The sequence below is a fragment of the Fukomys damarensis genome, unplaced genomic scaffold, assembly GCF_012274545.1.
Source record: "Fukomys damarensis isolate Sample0158 unplaced genomic scaffold, DMR_v1.0_HiC HiC_scaffold_26, whole genome shotgun sequence".
Taxonomy (NCBI): Eukaryota; Metazoa; Chordata; class Mammalia; order Rodentia; family Bathyergidae; genus Fukomys; species Fukomys damarensis.
The window spans coordinates 14,068,435-14,090,296 of record NW_022900938.1 but is presented as its reverse complement, the minus strand read 5'-3'; the positions used below and the strand labels follow the sequence as shown (position 1 = coordinate 14,090,296).

The window sequence follows — 21,862 nt, the reverse complement described above, 5'->3', positions numbered from 1 at the left end:
AAACCAGCTACACAATTTTAATTCTTCAGAAATTTACCCATGCTCTAATAGCGGCACACTTTGTAATAGCTAAAACTTGGAAACAGCCCATTTGCCCATCAGTTGGAAACTGGATAAAGAAGATGTGGTTTTTCTATAAAATGGAATACTACTCAGCCATAAAGAATGAGGAATTAAATTAATTCATAGGAAAATAGATACATTTTGAAGATATACTCCTAAGTGAAATAAATAAGTCACACAGTGTAAATACTGAATAGTTTCTCTGGTGTGAAAAACTATAATAAGATCCTAATGAGATAATTGACAATGTGAAATAGGAAGAAAAGGGCTAAAGGTGTAGGGAAAGTGGGAAGGGTAGGGGAAAGGTAATAAGGGAAAAGTAAAACATGAGAAAATGAAAAAATGGAAATAAAGTGGTTGTAAATGGAGAGGGAAGGAGGGGGTGAAGGGAGGGCAGGGACAAGGGGAAAAAACGAGAACCAAGACCTGTCATGTGAAGATACAAGATCCCAAAAACGAATGTAACTGTACTGTATACCTAAAATGTGCCAATAAACTCAATTTTAAAAAAAGTCTTTTGGCAAAAAAGAGAGAAAAAAATATATATTACATATAGCAACTGTCACTGAACTTAATCTAATTTGGTGTTGCTATACACATAACTTTGCTTGAAGCATAAACAAATGGATTCCATAAAATTTCTCAGGTGGATTTTTTTTTTAAATTATACAGTAATTTAGGAAGATTTCACGAAGCATTCACATAGCTATGGATGCAATTACATATGCATAGGTAGACTTTTGCCTAACAGCGAATGACCTAAGCGGTTATATTCCTGGGACCAACTCTGGCATAACCCTCACTCACATCGTGCCTGCTGTTGTCTCAGGGACAGTGGCACACTACAGATACGCTGTTTATGGGGCTCTTTCTATGCCCTGGCCCGCAGCTCTTGCTACAAGCAAGCTCCCATCTAATTCATGAAAGTAACAGTTCAATAAATTAACAGAGCAATAAGGAAGAGTTGAATTTTGTTTTGTTTTGTTTTTTGGTACCGGGGATTGAATTTAGGACCTTGCACTTGTGAGGCAGGCATGGCACCACTGAGCTAAATCCCTGCCCAAGGCAGAGTAGAATTTTATACCTACCAAATTCAAATGTGGTAGAACTTTCTTTCCTTTATTTATGCTTACTCAACCCAAACATATCCAAAGGGCATTCATGAAAACTGTATCTTAGAGATCAAAAGATCTGAAGCATTCTTCTTCTAAATTATGTTTACATACACACTTTGCATGCATCATTCAATTGTTTTGTGTCTGCCACCCTAAGTCAGACTGTAGCAAGTTTATTTTTTCTTTACCACCAAGAATTGATTTCCTAATGCTCCGACTTTTCACAGGGCCAACAGCCTCACCATCACTACTGGTTTCACTCAACTTCTCCCAGCTTCCCCATAGAACCGCATGTAAGCTTTGGTGTCCACAGTAGCAAAATGACTGAACTTTGCACAAAAATTATTAGACACTGATTTCCTTCTACTCCACTGTTGAGAGGAAAAGCTTACAAAGGAATTTGAGTCTACCGTGGTGCTTTATCTAAGAGAAGAAAATATATTTAAAAAGTTAAAGGAGCAGCTTTGATAAAATAGACGCAGTGCTAAGGCAGAAACAAAGTCTGAACATTAGCAATGCGCTCGCAATCTACAATTAGATGCAACAGCCGGGCGTGGTGGCACAAGCCTGTAATCCCAGCACTCAGGAGGCTGAGGCAGGAGGATCGCTGTGAGTTCAAGAACAGCCTGGGCTACATAGTGAGTTCCAGGTCAGTCTCAACTAAATAGTGAGACCCTGTCTCAAAAAAAAAAAAAAAATTGTAGAATTAGATGCAACACCCTCAGTTGTGGGACAGGGTGCAGCGCTACACCCTGGAGCAACCTGTCTCAGGCAGGTCTTCAACACCTCCATCCCTTACTCAGTTCTTTCAGCCTAGCATTACTGATTTGCTCCATCTCTGCTCAAGAACCTGAGACTGTCTACTGGTACAGGGGATAGAACTTGGGACCTTGCACTCTCGAGGCAGGAGGTGGAACCACTGAGCTAAATCCCCTGAAAGATTGTCTCTTATCCCAGTAGAAACATGAGTTTATCACCCTGGTACAGATTTGAAAAATTAGACACCAGCATCCCACGGAACTCAGTCTACGCTGGGGAGCTGGCTCGACTCACTGCCTCACCTCCACCCTAGGGTCCTGCTGAGCCCACTTCCAGAGGGTAAGGAGCACAGTGTTCTTTGTTCCCCGTAATATTAGTATCTTTTAGGACCGGGGATTTAGCTCAGTGGCACTATGTCTGCCTTGCAAGCAAGCACAAGGTCCTGAATTTGATCCCTGGCACTACAAAAAAGAAAAAAATGTTAGTCTCATTTATTAAAAACACAAGGATAGGGCTGGGGATTTAGCTCAGTGGTGCGGCCACGTGCCTCACAAGTACAAGGTCCGGAGTTCGATCCCCAGTACCAAAACAAAAACACAAGGATAATAGTATTCTTGATATGGTTTATAAGATCTCACGAATTCTAAATACCTACAATTCTGAAATGTGATACTGGACCTTCACAAATTGCCCCAAATTTGTGACACAGCTTTCTAATGAGCCCTGGCCTTTGTTTGAAATTCAATGCCCTGTGTCTCAAAAGCCCAGAGTTGTAAGACTGTAATCAACCTCACCAGACTCTAGAAGCACCATAGCCTTCTATGTACCATGACTTTGGTGGAATACTACCTCTGGGTGGGTATTTTTCCGAGTTTCTAAGTCTGGACTCAGGATATTTTGTCAAAGAGTAGGAGATGGAACACAATTCTATTTGTGTTAAATTCCCATTACCGCTCTTTTGAGCCTTTCCAATCAGATTAGAGTCTTCATTTTAATTTGGGCCAAATACACTGTCTTGGCATTTGACTAGAGACACACCTGTGCTCTTTCCCTCCATTTTAATACACACAGGAACAGACTACAACCATTTTTTTAAAAATATTGTGAAATAAATGTTCATGGGGCCAGGGATTTAGCTCAGAGGTTCCATCACCTGCCTCGCAAGCGCAAGGTCCCAAGTTTGATCCCCAGTACCCAAAATAACTAAATAAATAAATATTCATGCTTTGAAGATTTTTTTTTGGTACCAGGGATCGAACTGGGACCTTGCCTTTGTGAAGCAGGTGGCAGAACCACTGAGCTAAGTCCCTGGTCCTGAAGATCTCTATTCTTAACCCCTATTGAGATTCAACCACCTGAAGAGGTATTATTGTGAGCATGTTAAGTAATTTTAAACATCTGCTAATGTCTATCACACCACAAAATTATCTTTCTTCTGTAGAAATGATAGTGTCCTCTGACTCCTCAACCCCAGGATATCTTCACTCCTCTAAATATGAGATGAAAAAGGAAAGAAAACATTTGTTGTGCCCTTTCAGATACTCATGTAACAATTCATTTGCTCTCCTAATATTTATGGGGCACCTGGTACATTCATAGCTTTGTAATAGGCATGTAGGACACACACAGTGAACCACGCAGACAGACCAGCTCAGCCCAGAAGAGGATACAAGCATTGAATGAGTAATTACAAAAATTTATTGTCAGGTGTAGTATGTGCTATGAAAAATACCATGTGTAATGAGAACATATGACTTAATGACCTAAACTGGTCTGGCCTGCACTGTCCTCGGAGAAAATAATACTTAAGCTTCAAACCTAGACAATGAGTTACATTCATCCAGGGAGGAGCTACACCTCGATATATAAAACAGAAAAGGAAAAGTCAACAGAGGACCCAGAAGGAGCTTCTAGTGATGTGGAAGGAAAAGCAGAAGGGTGTGGAGTTAAAAGGGCTGGAAATAAAAAGGGTATTTCAAAGGGAAAGGCGGGCCATCTTGTGTGTTAAATGACCTAAAACCTCAGCTTAAGTCCATTCATAAAATGGGACTCGATTGAGTTTAATTAGCAAGGAGAATGGCAGGACCTTGAAAGCCTGGACAATTCATCCAGTATGAGAAAGGAAAGGAAAGAGGGCACTGATGTTGACGGGGCTATAAACTCGGTGCTGGGAGGAGGAGAGAATTCCTTCCAACAGCTTTTACTTTGTCATTGCAGGATGCAGTGAGCTGTCAGCTGTGCAGAAAGAGGAGCTGTGAAAGGCAAGATGTTAGAGACCTGATGCCCTGTCGCAGGCTGTGTTCTCTCGGCTCTTAAAACGCTCTTATCTTTAGTTTCCCTCCCCTCCAAGGCCACAGCAGTCTGGAGAGGTTAAACCTGTTTCTGCAGGACCGAACCCAAAAAGGGCAGCCTGGCCTATGATGGGTTAAAGGTAGCCCACTCCTCATAAATAAGCAATAGACCAGCCCAAAACCAATAAAAGGACCTTCCTTTCTTTGTTCCTCTCTCTCCTTCTCTCTCCTGTCTCTCTTCTTCTATCCTCTCTCTTCTTCGCTCTCCTCTCTCCCTAACCTGCCTTCCCTAATAAAATCACCCGTTGGACCTCTCGGTGTGTGGCCTAGTTGTTGAGCATCGTCGCTGTGCCTCTACACAAGATGTGGTGGTTTGCAGAGAGGAAAGTATTATGCAATTATTTTGAGTAGAAAGGCAAGCATTCCAGGAGGTAGGATTTTAGGTATTGTTGGCTTTCTACTTAAATTTTTTATCCTGAACTCAAAGTATATCAGTCACCCCAGAATTTTCCAGGAGAGTATGGCAGAAGAAGGAACTGAAGGATTGAGTGATTGATTGATTTCAGTGCTGGAGGTTAACTCAAGGTCTCATGTGGTAGGCAAGTGCTCTACCACTGAGCTAACTACATGCTTATCCCTTTAATTTTATTTATTTATTTGCTTGTTTGCCCAGTCTTGCCTTGAACTTGTGATCCTCCTGCCTCAGCATCCCAAGCAGCAGAGATTATAGGAATGCATCACTATGGCCAGCAAAGGTATTTGCAAGGAATGATTATTATCAGAAATGACGAAATCTTAGACAAGGAGGGAAGGGGCTGAACAGACAGTAAGTGGTAGCTGATAAATAAGCAGTCTCAATGGCCTTTAAGAAAACTAGCAGTGATGGAACCGTAGCAAAACAGGTTGAAATTAACAGTTTAAAGTTAGCACATTAGGACCGGGGATTTAGCTCAGTGGTTCTGCCACCCGCCTCACAAGCACAAAGACCTCAGTTCGATCCCCAGGGCCAAAAAAATTTTTTTAAATAAATAAATAAATAAAGTCAGCACTTTAACTTTGAGGTTTGGATGGCAGGTCCAGCACTGCCCGTGAAAGTGAGAGGCTGGGGTGGACCAAAAGCAGCAGAGTAAATAAGACAATGTACTGGACGGGCGATTACTGTGGCAACATGGCAACAGGGACAGATGTCATCGTGGAACTTGTTCAGAGAGGTCTTACATGCATTTGGCCAGGGTGAGGAACATGGCCTTTGGAAGGTCAGTCCTGCTATGCTCCTAGAAACAAGGAGAGGTAAAGACATTCCTGGATTCCACCAACCACATTCCCGCTTCCCCAAATTACAAGCCATCGAAAGAACACTTTATGGAAAAATCTACAAGGTCTTATTGTTCCTAGGACATTAGAAAACAAGCTACCGGAATCCCAGTGTCCTGATCTCATTGATGAAGAGGAAAACAAAAACAACTCCCACAGAATCAGAAACTGAGAACTATAGTAAACCCAAAATAATATTTAAAAGGCTAGCTTTAAAAATCTTATTGGTGTTATGGTCACCAATAAGGTTTATTATACAATCAAAATAATGAAATGATGCACAAAACTAAACAGAGAAATCTCATAAAAATTAGAACAAGCAAAAACAGCACATCAGTCATCTACAATATGAATCCATTTACATGAAGCTGAAGATCAGACAACACTAATCAGAGTAATAAATATTAGAACTGTGCTTGCCTACAATAAGCACAGGGAAATTTCCAAGCATGATGGAAGAGTTCCTTCTCTTGGTCTAGCTGATGGTTAGAAGGGCACATATATTTCCCCAAATTCAATGTGACATTCTCTTGGGATCTGTGCATTTCACTGTAAGGAAATTAAATCTTAATAAAGTACCATTACCATAAAAATTCATATGACATTTTTCTCTCATTTTTCCATAAAATGAAGTGTGCCATGACTTAGCAGTCATTCCTTACATGTATAAAATAATATTTATTTCCTAAATATATAATAGGGTAAAAATATATTAAATTTTGTCTTGGGTTAGGGCAGTATATGGAAAACCTGATGAAGCTGACTGGAGAACCTAGGTAATATAATAAGGCTTTAAAAAGTCAAAGTAACATTTGCTCGACTTAGGTGTAAAAACAAACCTCAAATATTGTAATAAAGAACTCGATTCATAGTAATTTGCACTTTGTAAAAGGAAATTGATTATAGGTGAAAGGACTAATGTTATTAATAAGAAAAGGAAATTCAATTTATTCCTTTAGGGTATACTTTTGGGGAAAATCTCAAGCAAACTATTTTCCATAAACTTTCAGGACCTAGGAGTCATTCAAAATATGCAAATATCAAAAGAATCAACGCAATTTTGACTGTTTTCCCTTATGCCATTGAAGTGCCGTGTTTCGTGATATACTCTAAGAAGTCAATGAACAAAAGAACTAATGGGCTTCACAGCCTGCAGAACACCATGAGTCTACTCAACACCAGGCACACAGAGGGGCGGAACACCATCCCCTGCCTCCTCCGTCTCGTGGTCTTGGCAGAGCTGTGCCTGGGCGGTAAATGTGTTTTACACTTTTGACAAGTAGTGGGATGGACGAACTAAAGCCAACTATGAATCTTCAGTGTTGGGGACCTAAGGAAAGATGGCACCACATATTAAAAAATGTCACAAGGAGAAACATATGAACTCCAGTGAAAGAAACCACACTCAGGAAAGGTGAAAAGAAGCCAAGTATAGGAGCTTTGGGATGGGTCCAAAAGTGGAGGGGCAGGAGGAGAAAAACTAGAGCAAGCTGAGAAATAGCTGAAGGAGGAGAATGTCAAGGTAAGAGAATTGGTCGCTAGGGTCAGCTGCTGCAAAGTAATGAAAAAAACCCTGTACTTATAAGCTACTGTAACAGTTACAAAAAATACTATTTATCTACCATAATTTTTTCCAGTCTCCATAGAAGTTGTCCCAAGTTAATGCAGCATCTATAATCAGCACACATTTGCAGAAGGGAGCACAGAGGTCAATGCAATCTGACTTTATATATGGAGATAAACCAGACATTTGGTTCATTAGCATCCGAATTTACACACCATATTTCCTCTCTGGAGAAACTGGCCCGCTTTTAAATGTAACCACTCATATATTCATTGTCATCACCAAATTCAAAAGCAGGAGAATTATTTTAATGAAAAACATACCTCTTCACTGAACCATCTGTACATCTGTCTTAATTTTCTGTGCTGATTTGGTAAAGTGACTCAGTGGAATGGAATTAAAATGTTTTCTCCTACATGTAGTCCATGCTATGCAAATGGAGAGGGTCTAGTCCCTATTATAATAGGATTTACAACATTAATACACACACAAATTAGAAGCTGCCCAGAGTCATTATCGCCAAAAAGAAAAAGGAAATGGTTAAGCTTTATGGCAAAGAATAAATTAACTGGAAGGAAAGAATTTCTTCTCCAGATTCCAGACACAAACAGCTTGACACTTTGGAATGAGGTCATGATGTGGGTTGCAGTGTTTTTTTCCTTCTTCACTTCCTGTTTTATCATGATCCACCTCAGCTGTTACATTTCTCCAAAGCACGTGAGTGTGAACAAATTACCTTTTCTTCTTGCAAATGTATTAGTGTAAACACATTAGTGTTTTTTCATACACAGAATGAGCTTCGGTTTTACCTGTTTTGTCTTCCTCACCTCTATTATACCAGGGAACAGAGCAACATTTTTTAAAAAGGAAGAGTAAACACTGAGTCCAGGAACTCTGCTCTCACTCTAGGTAGCTTTCAAGTTGAACTATTTTTGTATATTGTTTACAAGTGTTGTTGATGTCTTCTCTTTCACACACTGAACCTCTGTATGACTCTAACTGTAACTTGTGGACAAACTGATAGCATTCATTTGCACTTGGCCAGAACTTTTGACTCAGCAACTTCACTATTCTACAAATGAGCCTTTTTGTTCTCTTTGAGCAAACATAATAGGAGTGATCCTTAAAATCACACGCTGCTAGACACCAATGATTTCCAACTGCTCTCATGACACTGAGAAACATTTTCAATTACATCAAGTGGTTACCAAATAATTCTTTAAAAATTCCACGTAATTTTACTCCTTATGTTTTTAATAAGATGGTATATACTGCCTTATATCCAATACTTTTTCCCTGATAAGATTCGGTGGAAGTCAACAGGGTAAACTTGCCCAATTTAATGAAAATGATATTTAAAATTATTTACAACTTAATAAAATACATGTTCCACTTCTGCATTTAAGATATCTTTCTTTCTTTTTTGGTCCTGGGGATCAAACTCTGGACCTTGTGCTTGCCAGGAAGGCACAGTACCACAAGCTACATCCCTGGGGAAGATATCTTTTAAGACAGAATACACTGACCAAAGGAGCAGGGAAACAGAAGAAATATATTTCAATCAACTGTGGTTATAATATTCTTGTAGAAATAAATGCAGCACTTAGTGACAGAAACTAGTAAACCAAATATCCAAGAATATTAGCACAAATAATGGGTAGGTAATACATTCAATGGTGGAATTCTACATAGTCATGAAAAGGAAACACTATCGTTATCCATATGAAGAGCAAAGGAAGCCATATACATATACAAAAAGTCTATGCTGCACGATGACCTTTATAGACAATTCAGGATCAGGCAAAATTAATCTGTGGTACTGGAATTCCTGCTCGTACTTACCTTTGGGAATAAGGGTGGGCTTAGTGGCATGGAGGATGCTGGAGGCCGGAAAACATTATATATCTTGGTTTTATGTGATGTTTACAAGAGTGTTTACCTTGTGTTGACCTGCACAGTTTTCTGCATGAAGTACAAAGAGCATAATAAAGGATGGAGAGCAGGAAGCAAAGGGATAGATCCCTTGCAAGTGGGAAAGAGTCCAGGAGATCTGGTGGGGAGGGAAGCGGGTACGTGAAGGGAGAAGGAGAAGGAAGTAGAATTAAGATACGCCACACACAGGAAATTCGTGGCCTCAATGAATGTGAACACCGTGTGTCATAAGCATGAGCTAAGAGTGATACTAACAACAAGAATGAAAACGGGGAAGGGGCCGGGATTTAGCTCAGTGGTTCCACCACCCGCTCACAAGTGCAAGGTCCTGAGTTCGAGCCCCAGTACCAAAAAAAAGAAAAGGTGGAGAGGAAAGGGGATTTAGAGGAGAAGAAGGAGAGTGAGTGGGGATATAAAAAAGAAACAAGCTGAATTATACACATGTACCCTCTCCCCAAGAAGAAGGTACGCTTCCTGGACTGCCAACATGTACAATATAATAAAACGATAAAAATTCAATCGAACCTATGAAGAACACGGAAAATTTCCACTTTGAAAGGAAAAGACAATCAGATGACACAGATGTTGAAACTATCCGACAATGTCTTTCAGTGGTCATTATTAAAAATGCCCCCAAATAAAGAGTGAACACCCTTGGAATGGATGAAAAGACAGAAAGTCTTAACAAAACACACAAAATATAGGGCAGAATCCAACGGAAATTTTAGTTTTGCAAAATACAGTAACGAAAAACTACCTGTAGATACAGAATGGGGATAACAAAGAAAAGACTCCACGGACCTTAAGGTAAATCAATAGAAATTATGTAAATACCAGAGAGGAAAAAATGATTGAGGGGAAAGAAGACCAGAGGTTGCAGGGCAACCCCAAAAGATCTAACATTCATATCATCCAGAAGACAGTGTGGTTAAAAAGCTCCTTAAATATGTAGACCCAGGAACCTCAGTTAATCTTCAACAGGAACTAAAAGAGACGAATGCGCAAGCATGTCATAATCACACTGCTAAACTTAAGGCAAAGTATCTCAATCGCTTCTCGGCCTTTTAGTGAAGATCAAGTGCAGAAAAGTATCTCAAAAGAAGGCAGAGAAAACCAATGCTTTACTTACGGAGGAACAAAGATTTGGATGACTGCCAGTTTCCCATAAGAAACATGAGGCCAGAAGTAAGCAGAATATTTTTAAGTGTTAAATAAACTGCCAAGCAAGAATTCTCTGTCCAGTGAAAATATCCTCTAGGAATGAAACTGAAGTGAAGTCATTTTCAGGTGAAGGAAGACAGAGAATGTGTTGCCCCCAGAAGAGCTAAAGGAAGTTCTTCAGACGGAAGAAAAATGACACCAGAAGGCAAGAATATGAGAAAAATAAGGAAGAACAATAAAAATTATAAACATCTGTATAAATACTGTATTGTTCATCTCTGAAGATGTTGAAAATATATTTAATGGCTAAAAGAAAAATAGGACACTATCTCATAGATACACACACACACACACACACACACACACACACACACCCCCATACCAAGACTCTTATGTGGGAAGGCAGCAGGAGGGAAGAAATATATTCAAATTATCCAAAAGACAGAAAAGGAGCAAATAAGGGGGCTGGGAATTTAGCTCAATGGCACCATGCCTACCTCACAAGTGCAAGGTACTCAGTGCAAATCCTGAAACCCAAAATAAAAGGAAGCAAATAAAATACTACCAATAACTACATTAGAGTAAATGGTCAAAATACACCAAGGGCCAGGGATTTAGCTCAGTGGTTCCACTGCCTGCCTTGCAAGCACAAGGTCCCAAGCTTGATCCTTGGTACCAAAAAAAAAAAAAAAAAAAAAAAAAAAAAAAAAAAAAAAAAGGCCAAGGTCGGCAGAATGTGTATTTTTTGGGGGTACCAGGAATTGAACTTGGGTCCTTGTGCTTGCGAGGCAGGAGGTGGAACCACTGAGCTAAATCCCTGGCCCTGCAGAATGCATTTTTTTAAAAAATCAAGCATAGAAAAATACTGACTGAGCTGGGCATGGTGGTGCATGCCTGTAATGCCAGCACTCTGGAGGTTGAAGCAGGAGGATTGCTGAGTTCGAGACCAGCCTGGGTGGGCTACACAGTGAGTTTCAGGTCAGTATCAATACATAGTGAGACCCTGCCTCAAAAAAACAAGCAAACAAAAAAAACATACTGACTGAAATAGGTGAGGCCTACAACAAATTTATTTAAAAATTTTTGTAATAATGGTAAAAAATTAATTTATTCAGAAATAATGATTTAAGTATGTGAAACAGAATAACAAAAAGTACACACTGCAAAGAAAGTTGGAGCAGTTATATTAGTATCAAGGTAGATTTAAGAGCAGAGAAAATCATCAGAGGTAGAGAGACACAACATAATGCAAACATCAAATCACCAATAAGACATAAAAAATATTAAATGTGTGTGCACGAATAAGAGTACCCTTTTTTTTTTTTTGGTACCAGGGATTGAACTCAGGACCTTGGGCTTGCAAGGCAGCTGCGGTGCCAACTGAGCTAAATAAATCCCCAGCCCTGCAGCACTTTAAAATACATAAAATACCTTTATCAGAACTGAAAAGAGATTTTTTTTTTTTAATCCACAAAAAAATTTGGAGATCTAAACATCAGAAAACATAGAAAATCAGTAAGAATATAAAAGAACTAAATAACAGTATTAACCAAATAAAATCAACATTTAAAGAACATTTTGCTCAACAGCAAAACAGACATTTTTCCGAGTGCACATGGAACATTCATCAGGATAGATCACATCATAAGTCATAGAATAAACCTTAATAAATTCAGAAGAACTGAAGTCATATACAGTATGTTCTCTGACCATAATTTTTTTTTTATATCGCGGATCAAGCTCGGAACCTTGCTTTTGCAAGGCAGGCGGCAGAACCACCGAGCTAAATCCCCAGCTTCTGACCATAACAGAATTAGAAAAATACCTTAAAATATCAGAAACATTCTTAAATAGCAACAAATTAAACAGCATAACCCTAAATAGTACATGAGTCAGAAAAGTCTCAAAGGAAATCACAAAATATTTTGAACTGAAGAAAAAATTTTAAAACTGTTGACATTTGTAGTATGCAACTAAAGTCACTCTTAGATGGGTATTTACAGCATTAAGTTATACTTTAAGAATAAGAAAAATCTCAAATATCAGCTTTATCCTTAACATTAAAAAGGAAAATAAATCCAGAGCAAGCAAAAGAAAATAGAAATTTTAAAAAAAACAAAAACAGAAAAACAACTGAAAAACATGAATGATACCAAAAGGTCATTCTTTATATCTGTAATACAATCAAGAATTCTCAAAACTCATTATTGAGAAACAAACAAAATAAGAGGACAAACAATTCACCAGAAATAATTTATTTTATGGCAAATAATATTCACAAAGATATTCAACATCATTAAGAAAATGCAAGTGCTGAGCTATAATTACAACCCCATTAAAATAGCTAATAATTAAGAAAAAAAAGTTGACAATATCAAGAGCTAGCAAGGATATCGAGCAACTAGAATTCTTATACGTTTGTCATTAGTTCAAAATTCTACTGGGCCAGGAATTTAGCTCAGTGTCAAGTGCCTCACAAGCACAGGGTCCTGAGTTTGATCCCTGGTACAGCAAATAAAATAAAATAAATTTTTACAGCCATTTTGGATGCGGTTTGAAAGATTTTTATTAAGTTAAACATACACTTATCATATAACCCAGCAATCCTATTCCTAGATATTTAGGCTAAAGAAGTGAAAATTTATATTCACACAAACCCTGTACATGAGTGTTTACAGCAGTCCTCTTTACAACTGCCAGTACCTAAAAATAAACCTAGCTATCTTTCCAGGAGTGGATGAGTACACAAATGGAAATATATCTAAACAATAAAATACTCATCCACAAAAAGGAATGGACTACTGACACCTGTAACATCTTGGGTGACTCAAAGACATTATACTGAGTGAAAAAAAAATCCAATTTCATAAAGGTTACAATACTCTTTGATCATTTCACTGATATGACAATCCCCCAAAAGACACCAGGATAGTAAACAGAGAACAGATCAGTGATTGTCAGTGGTTCTGAGTAGGAGAAGCATGCAATTATAAAGGAATATGGTGTCAAGGAGTTTGGGGGCTGATAGAATTGTTCTCCATCCTGATCGCGGTGGTTAAATGAATTGACACACTAAAATTCTGTATAGCAAACTACTGGTATACAGCAAAACAAAAGGCCAATTTTATTATATCCTAGTATTACACATGATATTACTACAAATAAAGAAATAACTTTTTTCAAAGGAAGTTAGGAAAGTTTTATTGGAAAAAAGGAGGACAAGAGCTCCTGGATTTCCAGGGAGGCCCTGAATGGAGTAGCCCATGAAATAACTTTTGACCTTACTTTTAAGACGTTAGCGCACAAACTTCCACAGAGAAGACTTGGGCATCTAGGTTACATCAAAGACTAAAGACCACAAATGAAAACCAGGAAGACACCGGGATACTCACCACTGCTGGCCCCTCTACAGTTTCCATTACTAGAATCCATAGGAAAATCTGAAAGGTGATAAGGAAAGAACTGTAACATATTTGTTATTACGTCCAGAATTACTATATAACAATCTAATCTAATGGCAAGCTTGATTTGGTAAGAACCAGTTTTCTCGAGGAAGTGAGCCCGGCACTCTTGGTGCTTTGAATAAGGATGCCAGCTACTCTTCAATATGACTGAAAGGTGCTGTTTGCGAATCTTCATGCACTGTGCAGAATTTTCAGGCTCTAATAAATAACTTGTGTTCAAATGTCATACACGTTATGAACGACGAGTACCCTACCACAGTGAAGTCCATGCAAGTGTTAGGCACTCACCCAACCATCGCGGCATGAGGACAAAGAGAATCAGGCACACCGAGAATAAACAGATGTCTCACACCGCATCGCACCCCAGCAAACACCTTGGGGTCCGCGGAAAACATTCAGAGAGCTTTCCAGATCCTTTTTCAACTACGGACTAAGGAGATCTTCAGCAGAAACCTACTCCAGGCAATAAGCCGTGCCAGGGCAGTGATAGATGTGACAATAATTAGAAATTGCCCTTGATTCTTTTCATGACCACGGTCGCGGTCAAAGTCTCCTTTGCTCTACTGAAGACGCAGTCTCTAATGCATAGTGTCCAGGGCCCCAGCAGAGACCCTGGGGAGAGGCACGTGCTTCCCCATATATGCTCAACAACACTCCAATTTAGCTTCTAGACAAAAGTTAATGCTCTGGGCCGGGGATTTAGCTCAGCGGTTCGGTGGCCTGCCTTTGCAAGCACAAGGACCCGAGTTCGATCCCTGGTACCAAAAAAAAAAAAAAAAAAGTTAATGCTCCTATTAACACTTCATGCTAGCCAGGCGTGGTGGCGCATGCCTATAATCCCAGCACTTGGGAGGCTGAGGCAGGAGGATCGCTGTGAGTTCGAGACCAGTCTAGGCTACAAAGTGAGTTCTAGGTCAGTCTCAACTACATAGTGAGACCCTGTCTCAAAAAAACAAAACAAAACAAAAAACTCCAAAAAACAAACACTTCATGCTAAATGAACACAGTGCTTCTATCTTAATAGAAACAGTGTCCTTCCGCTGTCATTGTTCCACGGTCATTCATAAATTAAACAAGGACTGGGGATTTAGCTTAGTGGCTCCACCACCTGCCTTGCAAGTGCAAGGACCCGAGTTCGATCCCTGGTACCAAAAAAAAAAAAAAAAAAAAAGTCTTCCTAAATTAAACAAGGAGGGACACCAGCGACCACAACTATAACTAATGAATTACTCGGTCAGGCTGAGTAACTATCAGCTGGTTTTGTTTGTTTTTCGAGTGCTGAGGAATCATATCCAGGGCCTGGTGCCTGCACCTGCGCTACCACTGAGCCGTACCCCAGCTCTCACCAGTCAGCTGGTGTTTAAAAAGCTGTATAACAGAGATAGCAGTCTCCAAATCAGTAAATAGATAATCAGGCAACAAATACTAGTTCTAAAATAGTTGCCTCAACTTGGCCATAAACCATTAACTTAAAGCTTTTATTCCATTCGAACCTCATTCAGGATACATATGTCCATGTTGTAGGGCAATGGGCCAATAGATTTTTCTATTTCTGAGTAAAGTGACAAAAACACATATGGTTTATATAAAAATAATCTCCCTCTCGATGAAGAAATTACACTGGCCTATACTTCAAATGTTTAGTGTATAAAAGTTAAGTAAAAATGAAAAACAAGACTCTTCTCTTGAAAAAAGCAATCCCCTTTAAAATAGCTGAGCCAAGGAGGATGATTTCCTTCTTTACATCCACAGGGAAACATTATTACACTTTTGAAACTGCTTAGAAGTCAAGTGTTAGAACTGTAAGAGAAAAAGTCAGTTTTCTGACCATAAATAATCCCCCAAATGCTGACAAGGAGTTAAATTTAGGCCTTCCACCATCAAAATTATCTTGAACTAAAATAGGTTTCAAGCCACAAGGATTTCTGTTGGAGATCACAAAGGTTATAGAAGAAAAATTCAAAATAGCTGTGAGAGCCGGGGAGGGTTTTCTTTTCTAGGTAGGTATAAGTACTGTAAAGGTAGAGTGGACCCTTGACTTACAGACTCAATTGATTCCCAAGGGCTGTCTGTAGCTCAAGTGAGTTGGGAGTCAGTACAGCTGAGCTCTGCATGTTTACCTGGGTACACGCTGTAGATAACAAGAGGCCGGTAAATCGTCCATTAGCCTAATTAACCCAAGTTGTTTGTATGTCAGGCCTATCGTAACTAGAGGATCCCCTGTACCGGGGCGGGAAAAAGTAGTATGCAGCATGCAACCTGAACATCCTCCAGTGTGGCTGAGCAGAAAGCACAGTCAGCAGAGGGAAAGGAGGCTGGAGAGGGAGGCGAGTGTGAGCTCATAAAGGCCAGAGGGAGAGTCGGAGCATTTTACTTATTTTCTTTCTTAAATTTTTACTTATTTATTTGTTTGCAGTGCTGAGGATTGAATACAAAGTGTTTACACTGCCCCAGCCCTTTTTATTTTTATTTTGAGACAATGTCTCACTAAATCTCTAAACTGCCCAGGCCAAAGCTCAAACTTGCAATCCTCTTGTCTCAGCCTCCCAGAGTGCAGGGATTACAGGCTTTCAAGCAACAGGATTTTCATTTCATTGTTGAGACAGGCAGGAGGCCCACTGGAGACAAGGAAGACAATTATTATCATCTGGCTACCATCCTTGCAGAAACGGTGGGATCCAAACTAAGAAAATGCATTAGAGAGAAGGGAAAGGAAATGGGATTCAGAGCAGATCGAGCAGCAGTGACTGAAAGTGACAGATGAGGAAAAGGAGGAGTGGAGGCCGACGCCCCGGTCTGCCCAGCCAGGGTGTGTGTGGAGGTCCCTCCACGACCCCGGAACTCTAGCCACGGACACAGGCGAGGAGCACAGAGGCACCCAGGAGAGAGCTGCCGAGGCCACACTGGGGCTCAGAGCTGGAGGAACGGATGCGAAACAGCGCCTCTGCCAGCTCCAGGGCACCGAAGGGGGAATCTGCTGTCTCTTGGAATCCAGTCCAGAGCCCCGTTTCATTCCCTCAAGCCATCTACACATGAGCTTGCAAAAGACAATGAAAAAAAAAAGTCCCTTTAACTGTAACCAGATGGGCAAACAACAGAATCTCTATAAAGTTAGGAGTCACTTTTTTTGTTGTTGTTGCAGTACCAGGGATTGAACTCAGGACCTTGCACTTGCTGGGCACGTGCAGCACCACTGAGCTACATCCCTGGCCCAGGAGTAGCCTTTCTTAATAAAAGAGGAAGTACGGAGTAGAACAGGGCTTGATTTGAAAGCATTTTCTGACCAGCTGAACCAACTTCTCAGGTCATTTAGTTTCTCTATATGCCTTGGCTTTCTTTTCTGCAAAATAGGAACAACAGGATTTAGCACGGAGGTGCTATGAGAATCAAGTTACTGTGCGGAACCCACGCAGGAAGGTACCTAGAACACAGGTGTTGTGAGCTGTTATCTGATGCTGCTAACGACCTCTGTCCAGAGGGTGGCACGTGCTCTCCTCAATGATGTTATGAAGGATTTCTATTGTGTTTTACCATTTACCAATTCAATTCCCACTCAGTATAAACATCAAGGGACCTGTCTTTTCAAAGTACAAAATCAACTGCAAATCTAAAATTCCAGGTAAGGACCTGTAACTCTAAAACTGTGGTTTTTCTCTAAAATGAGGAAACACAGCCAATTCTTCATTGTACAAAACTATAGGTCTACATGGTGCCTCAGTCTGTCTTTTCTCTCTAGACACCTGGTAGAAAAAGAAAGGCTAAATACCACTTCGTCAATTGTGCTCTTTCAATGACTACTTAAAAATAAGGTAAGCTGAGTGTGGCGGGGCACGTGTGTAATCTCAGCACTCGGGAGGCTGAGGCAGGAGGATCGCTGTGCGTTCGAGACCAGCCTGGGCTACATAGTGAGTTCCAGGTCAGCCTCACGACATAGAGAGACCCTGTCTCAACCCCCACTCCCAAAATCAGGTAGGAAGGAGATAAAAAGTACATTGTTAAAATATTTAGGGACTACATAAGATTTCATATCACTGATAATCAGATTAGCGCTAAATAAAACCAGGGCCACATCAGTGATATTCCCATACTCCATCCAGAGTGTCTTGCCATATTTTACTCAATGAGGGAAGCTTAGCACTGTACCATATTTCTCTCTCGTCCTAACCTAAAATTTCCATTTCTCCTTTCCATTCCATATTCGTCCTCACAGCCTTCGTTCTTGGTATTTGGCCCCTCAAATATTTGTAGCTCAGGGCTAAAGAAAAGGCTGCCTGTTCCTCAGAGAGGGAGAAAGGAGCTGCCGTTTGTGCATGAGGAAGCTGGCGCGCTCCGCCAGGCGCTGCGCTGCGGCGGAAGATATTGAGCTGAGGGCCAGCATAGCGCTACACTGAGACCAGCAACACTGAGGGGCGATTATGAAGCCCTTGGCCTCGCAAACTGAAGGTGGTGCCGAAGGAGCTGTGAAATATCGTACCATAAACTTTCTCAGAGTCTCGATTCCTGAGATAAGCTATTCATAATTAACAGACAGCCATTGTCTAAGGGCATTCTTTTCTCCTGTTATTCCCAACGGGATTTACTCTTGGGCCTGAGGCCCAGGTTGATTTGCAGAAGATCAAATATTAACTTTATCCATTCAGGAGAATTAAGATCTGCTTCTGCAGTTAGGTCTCAGGGGAGGGCTTGTTTCCCACAGATGAACTCGTACAAGTTCTAGGCTCTGTCTGTATTGACCGACAAAGAGAGAAATCGAAATCGTCAGTCAATTTGGTGTAACAATGAGAGTGACAGCAAAGAAGCAACAGTGGAGCAATTCCCTCAGGGCTTTTCTTGTGCTTGTGAAGCAGGTGCCGGCATCACTGAGCTAAATCCCCGGCCTCCTCTCGGGCTTCCTATGTACCAGGTACTAGACTCAATGCTTTTCATGCTGTGTTATTCAATCTGTTCCAGCCCTTCGGATGTAAGGAGTTCGGTCCTCATTTTATAGATAAAGCACTGAATCAGAGAGGTTATGTAAGTTCTCTATAGCAACAGCTGACGGCCAAAGAGTTATGAGTCAACGCTGCCTGCCTGACGCCAGAGCCAGCTGAAGTCATGTTCTTTACTCACCAGGCCATAGTCAGCATTTGACTAACTGTGTTAATTAACCAGCTGCAGTGAGCTCTCAGAGAGCACGAGAAGCAACCCATGTAGCCACAGTCTACTGTAAATGCTACGTAAGAAAAATAAACTTAATATAGATGTATTCATAATGGGCAGCAGGCAACCTATTCTTTATAAAAGTACATTCACCCCTCGTGTTTTGCAAGTGAAAAGTAGTTTGAAGCATTGTTCTACTGCTTTGTGAAGTGTCCTAAGCTTGTCTGCGGGGTCAGTGTCCCACGAGGGGACAGATCCCCACGTACAGGAACATCTGGAAGTCTTTTCAGTATTAAAGAAAGTTGAAGGCTGGCCCTATTTTATTGAGGGAATCCTCAATTTTATTTTGTCTAGATGGAGTCTAATCATAAGACACAGGACTCCATCTATACATAGAGGAAAATAATATGCATCATGAACAACCATTTCGCACTAAATCAAACGGTGTATCGCATCGTAAATAAGACTGGTCACATATGGTAGTTTCTAAGTCACTCCAGGTGTCTGACAGTTTGACTCGACGGAACGTGGTTTACAACACACTGACCCTGGAAGCCAGGGGACCCTTCAGGTTACAATCCACCCCTCATTCCCACCCTCACCTCCGTCTCAGGACTTTCCAGCTACCATCGTCTCTGGTTCACATGGAACCAGAGGGGAGGGGCAGCATCTCTACAATACAATTTTAACTACCACCTACTGCTACTTATTTTTCTAGCAAGGATACTGTCAGTAAAACAAATATTATGGCATTTTAATGCAGCTCAGAAATCAGTCCCCTGGACTGACAAATTGTTTCCATGCAAGTCGTGTTGGAGCATTTCAATGAGGCAATTGTTCTCCTTCTGGTCTATGGTGATAGGTAACTCGGGGTCACTTTAGGAAGCTGCTTCCCATCCATATTGACTGTGGCTTTTTTGAGAGCCACTAAGTTTGCCAAACCTCACTTGCTCCAGGTCCCTCTCAAAGAGCTTTAAGAGCATATCTTGTCTTTTAAGGGGTGGATGCATTTCAGCATGAACCACTGCCACCTCCTTCCCAGTCTTCAGCCCAAGAAGAGTGCCAGTGTCTTAACTGATGCTAAGTGCCTTGGCACACCGAGGCAGCCAGGGCACTGAGCTCCTCCAGGGTCTGTCTGCAGAGCCGGTGACAATGGGTGCACAGGCTTGAGAGTGTGCTTTTACCCCAGAGAGGAATAAGAAACACACACTGCTGCCTCAGTGTTTTACACATCTGGCTCTTGGTTCTTGATCAACATCAAGAAGACAATACAGTCATTGAAACAGTGCTAAACCAAGTGAGGTGACCACCAATAAATTCTTGAAATCTTTCCCTTCACTCTTGGCCTCTCAGCTGTTTGTCCAAGTCTTTCCACTTCTCTCATTTTATGTTGATGAGTCGATGTGATTTTTCAGAATAACCGCTAACATTATCTAGCAATGCAACTGCAAACATGGACCTAGGTTGAGATGAGAGGCAGCGGAAGGCGAAGTGGATGCCCAATAAATGAACAGAGATGAGACAACTAAGTCAACATATCTCAGAATAAGGCTGATCTGGGGAAGGTACAAAAGAGGACCACGAGTGTTAAAAGGACAACAAAAAAAAACCTTTCAATTTTAAAGAATACGCAGGGTATAATTTGAGGTTTGGCTTAGTTGGCAGGAGCCACACTGAGTTAGAATTAAACGGACCATAATGAACTAGACTTAGTTGGGGTTTTAGAGTTACAAATGTCATAATTTGACCAAACACAAAGGAGAAAACAATCTGTGATTCATTCCATGAAATGCAGAGCTGCAATACAGTTTTATGGTTGGAGAAAACTGGAAATGAATGTGCAGGTAAAGGGAGCATGAAATGAGGTATTAAAGAAATATCATTTGCAGAGTACAACAAGAGTGAGAGACGGGGTGAGATTATTACACGGGCACAGGGAGATAAGGTGCCAAAAATAAATTTTCTCATCCATTTGTCATTTGCAAAGTCACCCGAAAGCAGGCGGGCCTGTGAAAAGAGCCAGGGATTTCAGTCCGCAGGGTCCAGGGCTGGGGCAAGCTGGAGAAGCTAATTAGCAGTGCATAGCAAAGGTTCTCAGCAGTGTCCGCTGGGAATGGAAATACAATTTGTCTCACTGAAAGGAGGGGAAATTTAAGGTGAAGGTAATTATTCAAACTGGATTCTGAGCAAACACACAGCACTAACATCTGTGGGCTGGAACAGGGTTGCCGAAATTATCTTGGCATTTTCAGTGATTAGAAGAAAACGAAGTTTTTGGCTTTCTTTTGTCTCCCTACAGTCCCAAGCAGCTAAAATGCTAGGTACCGAAAAAACTTGGTAACTGGGATTGCAGGAGAACGGGGCCAGGACACTCAAGGACTACACACAAACTAAGAAGCCAAGAAAAAAGCATCGGTGTACTAACTGTGGCCACTTCCACGTGTAAGGCACAGAAGGGGCAGAGGCAGAAGCCGACGGCAGTGGAATGAATGGGGGTTAGAAAAGCAGATCAGTCTTGGAAGAACGCGTCCCTTTGGAAGAGGACGAGGTGCGACTGTTAAGAAGTGTTCAATAGGAGAGCGATCAAGGGAGAGGGAAAGTGACCCGGAGAGGGAACCTGAGGGGCAGGGGAAACGCAGGCGGCCTGGACGGGAGCAGACTCACCGGCTCCGTCCGCAGTGACGATGGCCTCGGGAGAGATGCACACGCCCCTGTCGTACACCGGCAGCTCGTCGCAGGCCAGGCTCTCGGGCCACGCGTGGCGGTACTTGATGAGGATGGGCTCGCAGCCCTGCCGCGCCCGCTCGCACACCGACTTGCAGGGCTTGATGGGCTCGTGCTGGAAGTCGATGGTGCAGATGGGGGCGTACATGGCGCAGAGGAAGAAGAGCAGGTCGGGGCTGCAGTGGGTGCCCAGCAGCCCTTCGAACTGCTCGATGGCCAGGATGGCGTTGGCCTGGGTGCTGTGGTGCAGGTGGTTGGGCATCTTGGTCATGTTCCAGGGCAGAGACTTGCACAGCGGGATGCGCACGGGCTCGCAGGCCGCCGCCCGAGCCGCGG

At 41.4% G+C, this 21,862-nt stretch overlaps 1 protein-coding gene across 1 annotated transcript in view; it reads right to left on the bottom strand.

The window, feature by feature from the left end:
• Positions 1 to 21,862, bottom strand: part of Frzb (frizzled related protein) — a 50,270-nt gene that overhangs the window by 10,437 nt on the left and 17,971 nt on the right. Inside the window, exons 4-5 of the mRNA XM_019209393.2 lie at positions 21,467 to 21,861; positions 13,592 to 13,639 (exon numbers count right to left, since the gene is read on the bottom strand). Coding sequence (XP_019064938.2) covers positions 13,592 to 13,639; positions 21,467 to 21,861 — 443 coding nt within the window. The remainder of the gene's footprint in view (positions 1 to 13,591; positions 13,640 to 21,466; position 21,862) is intronic.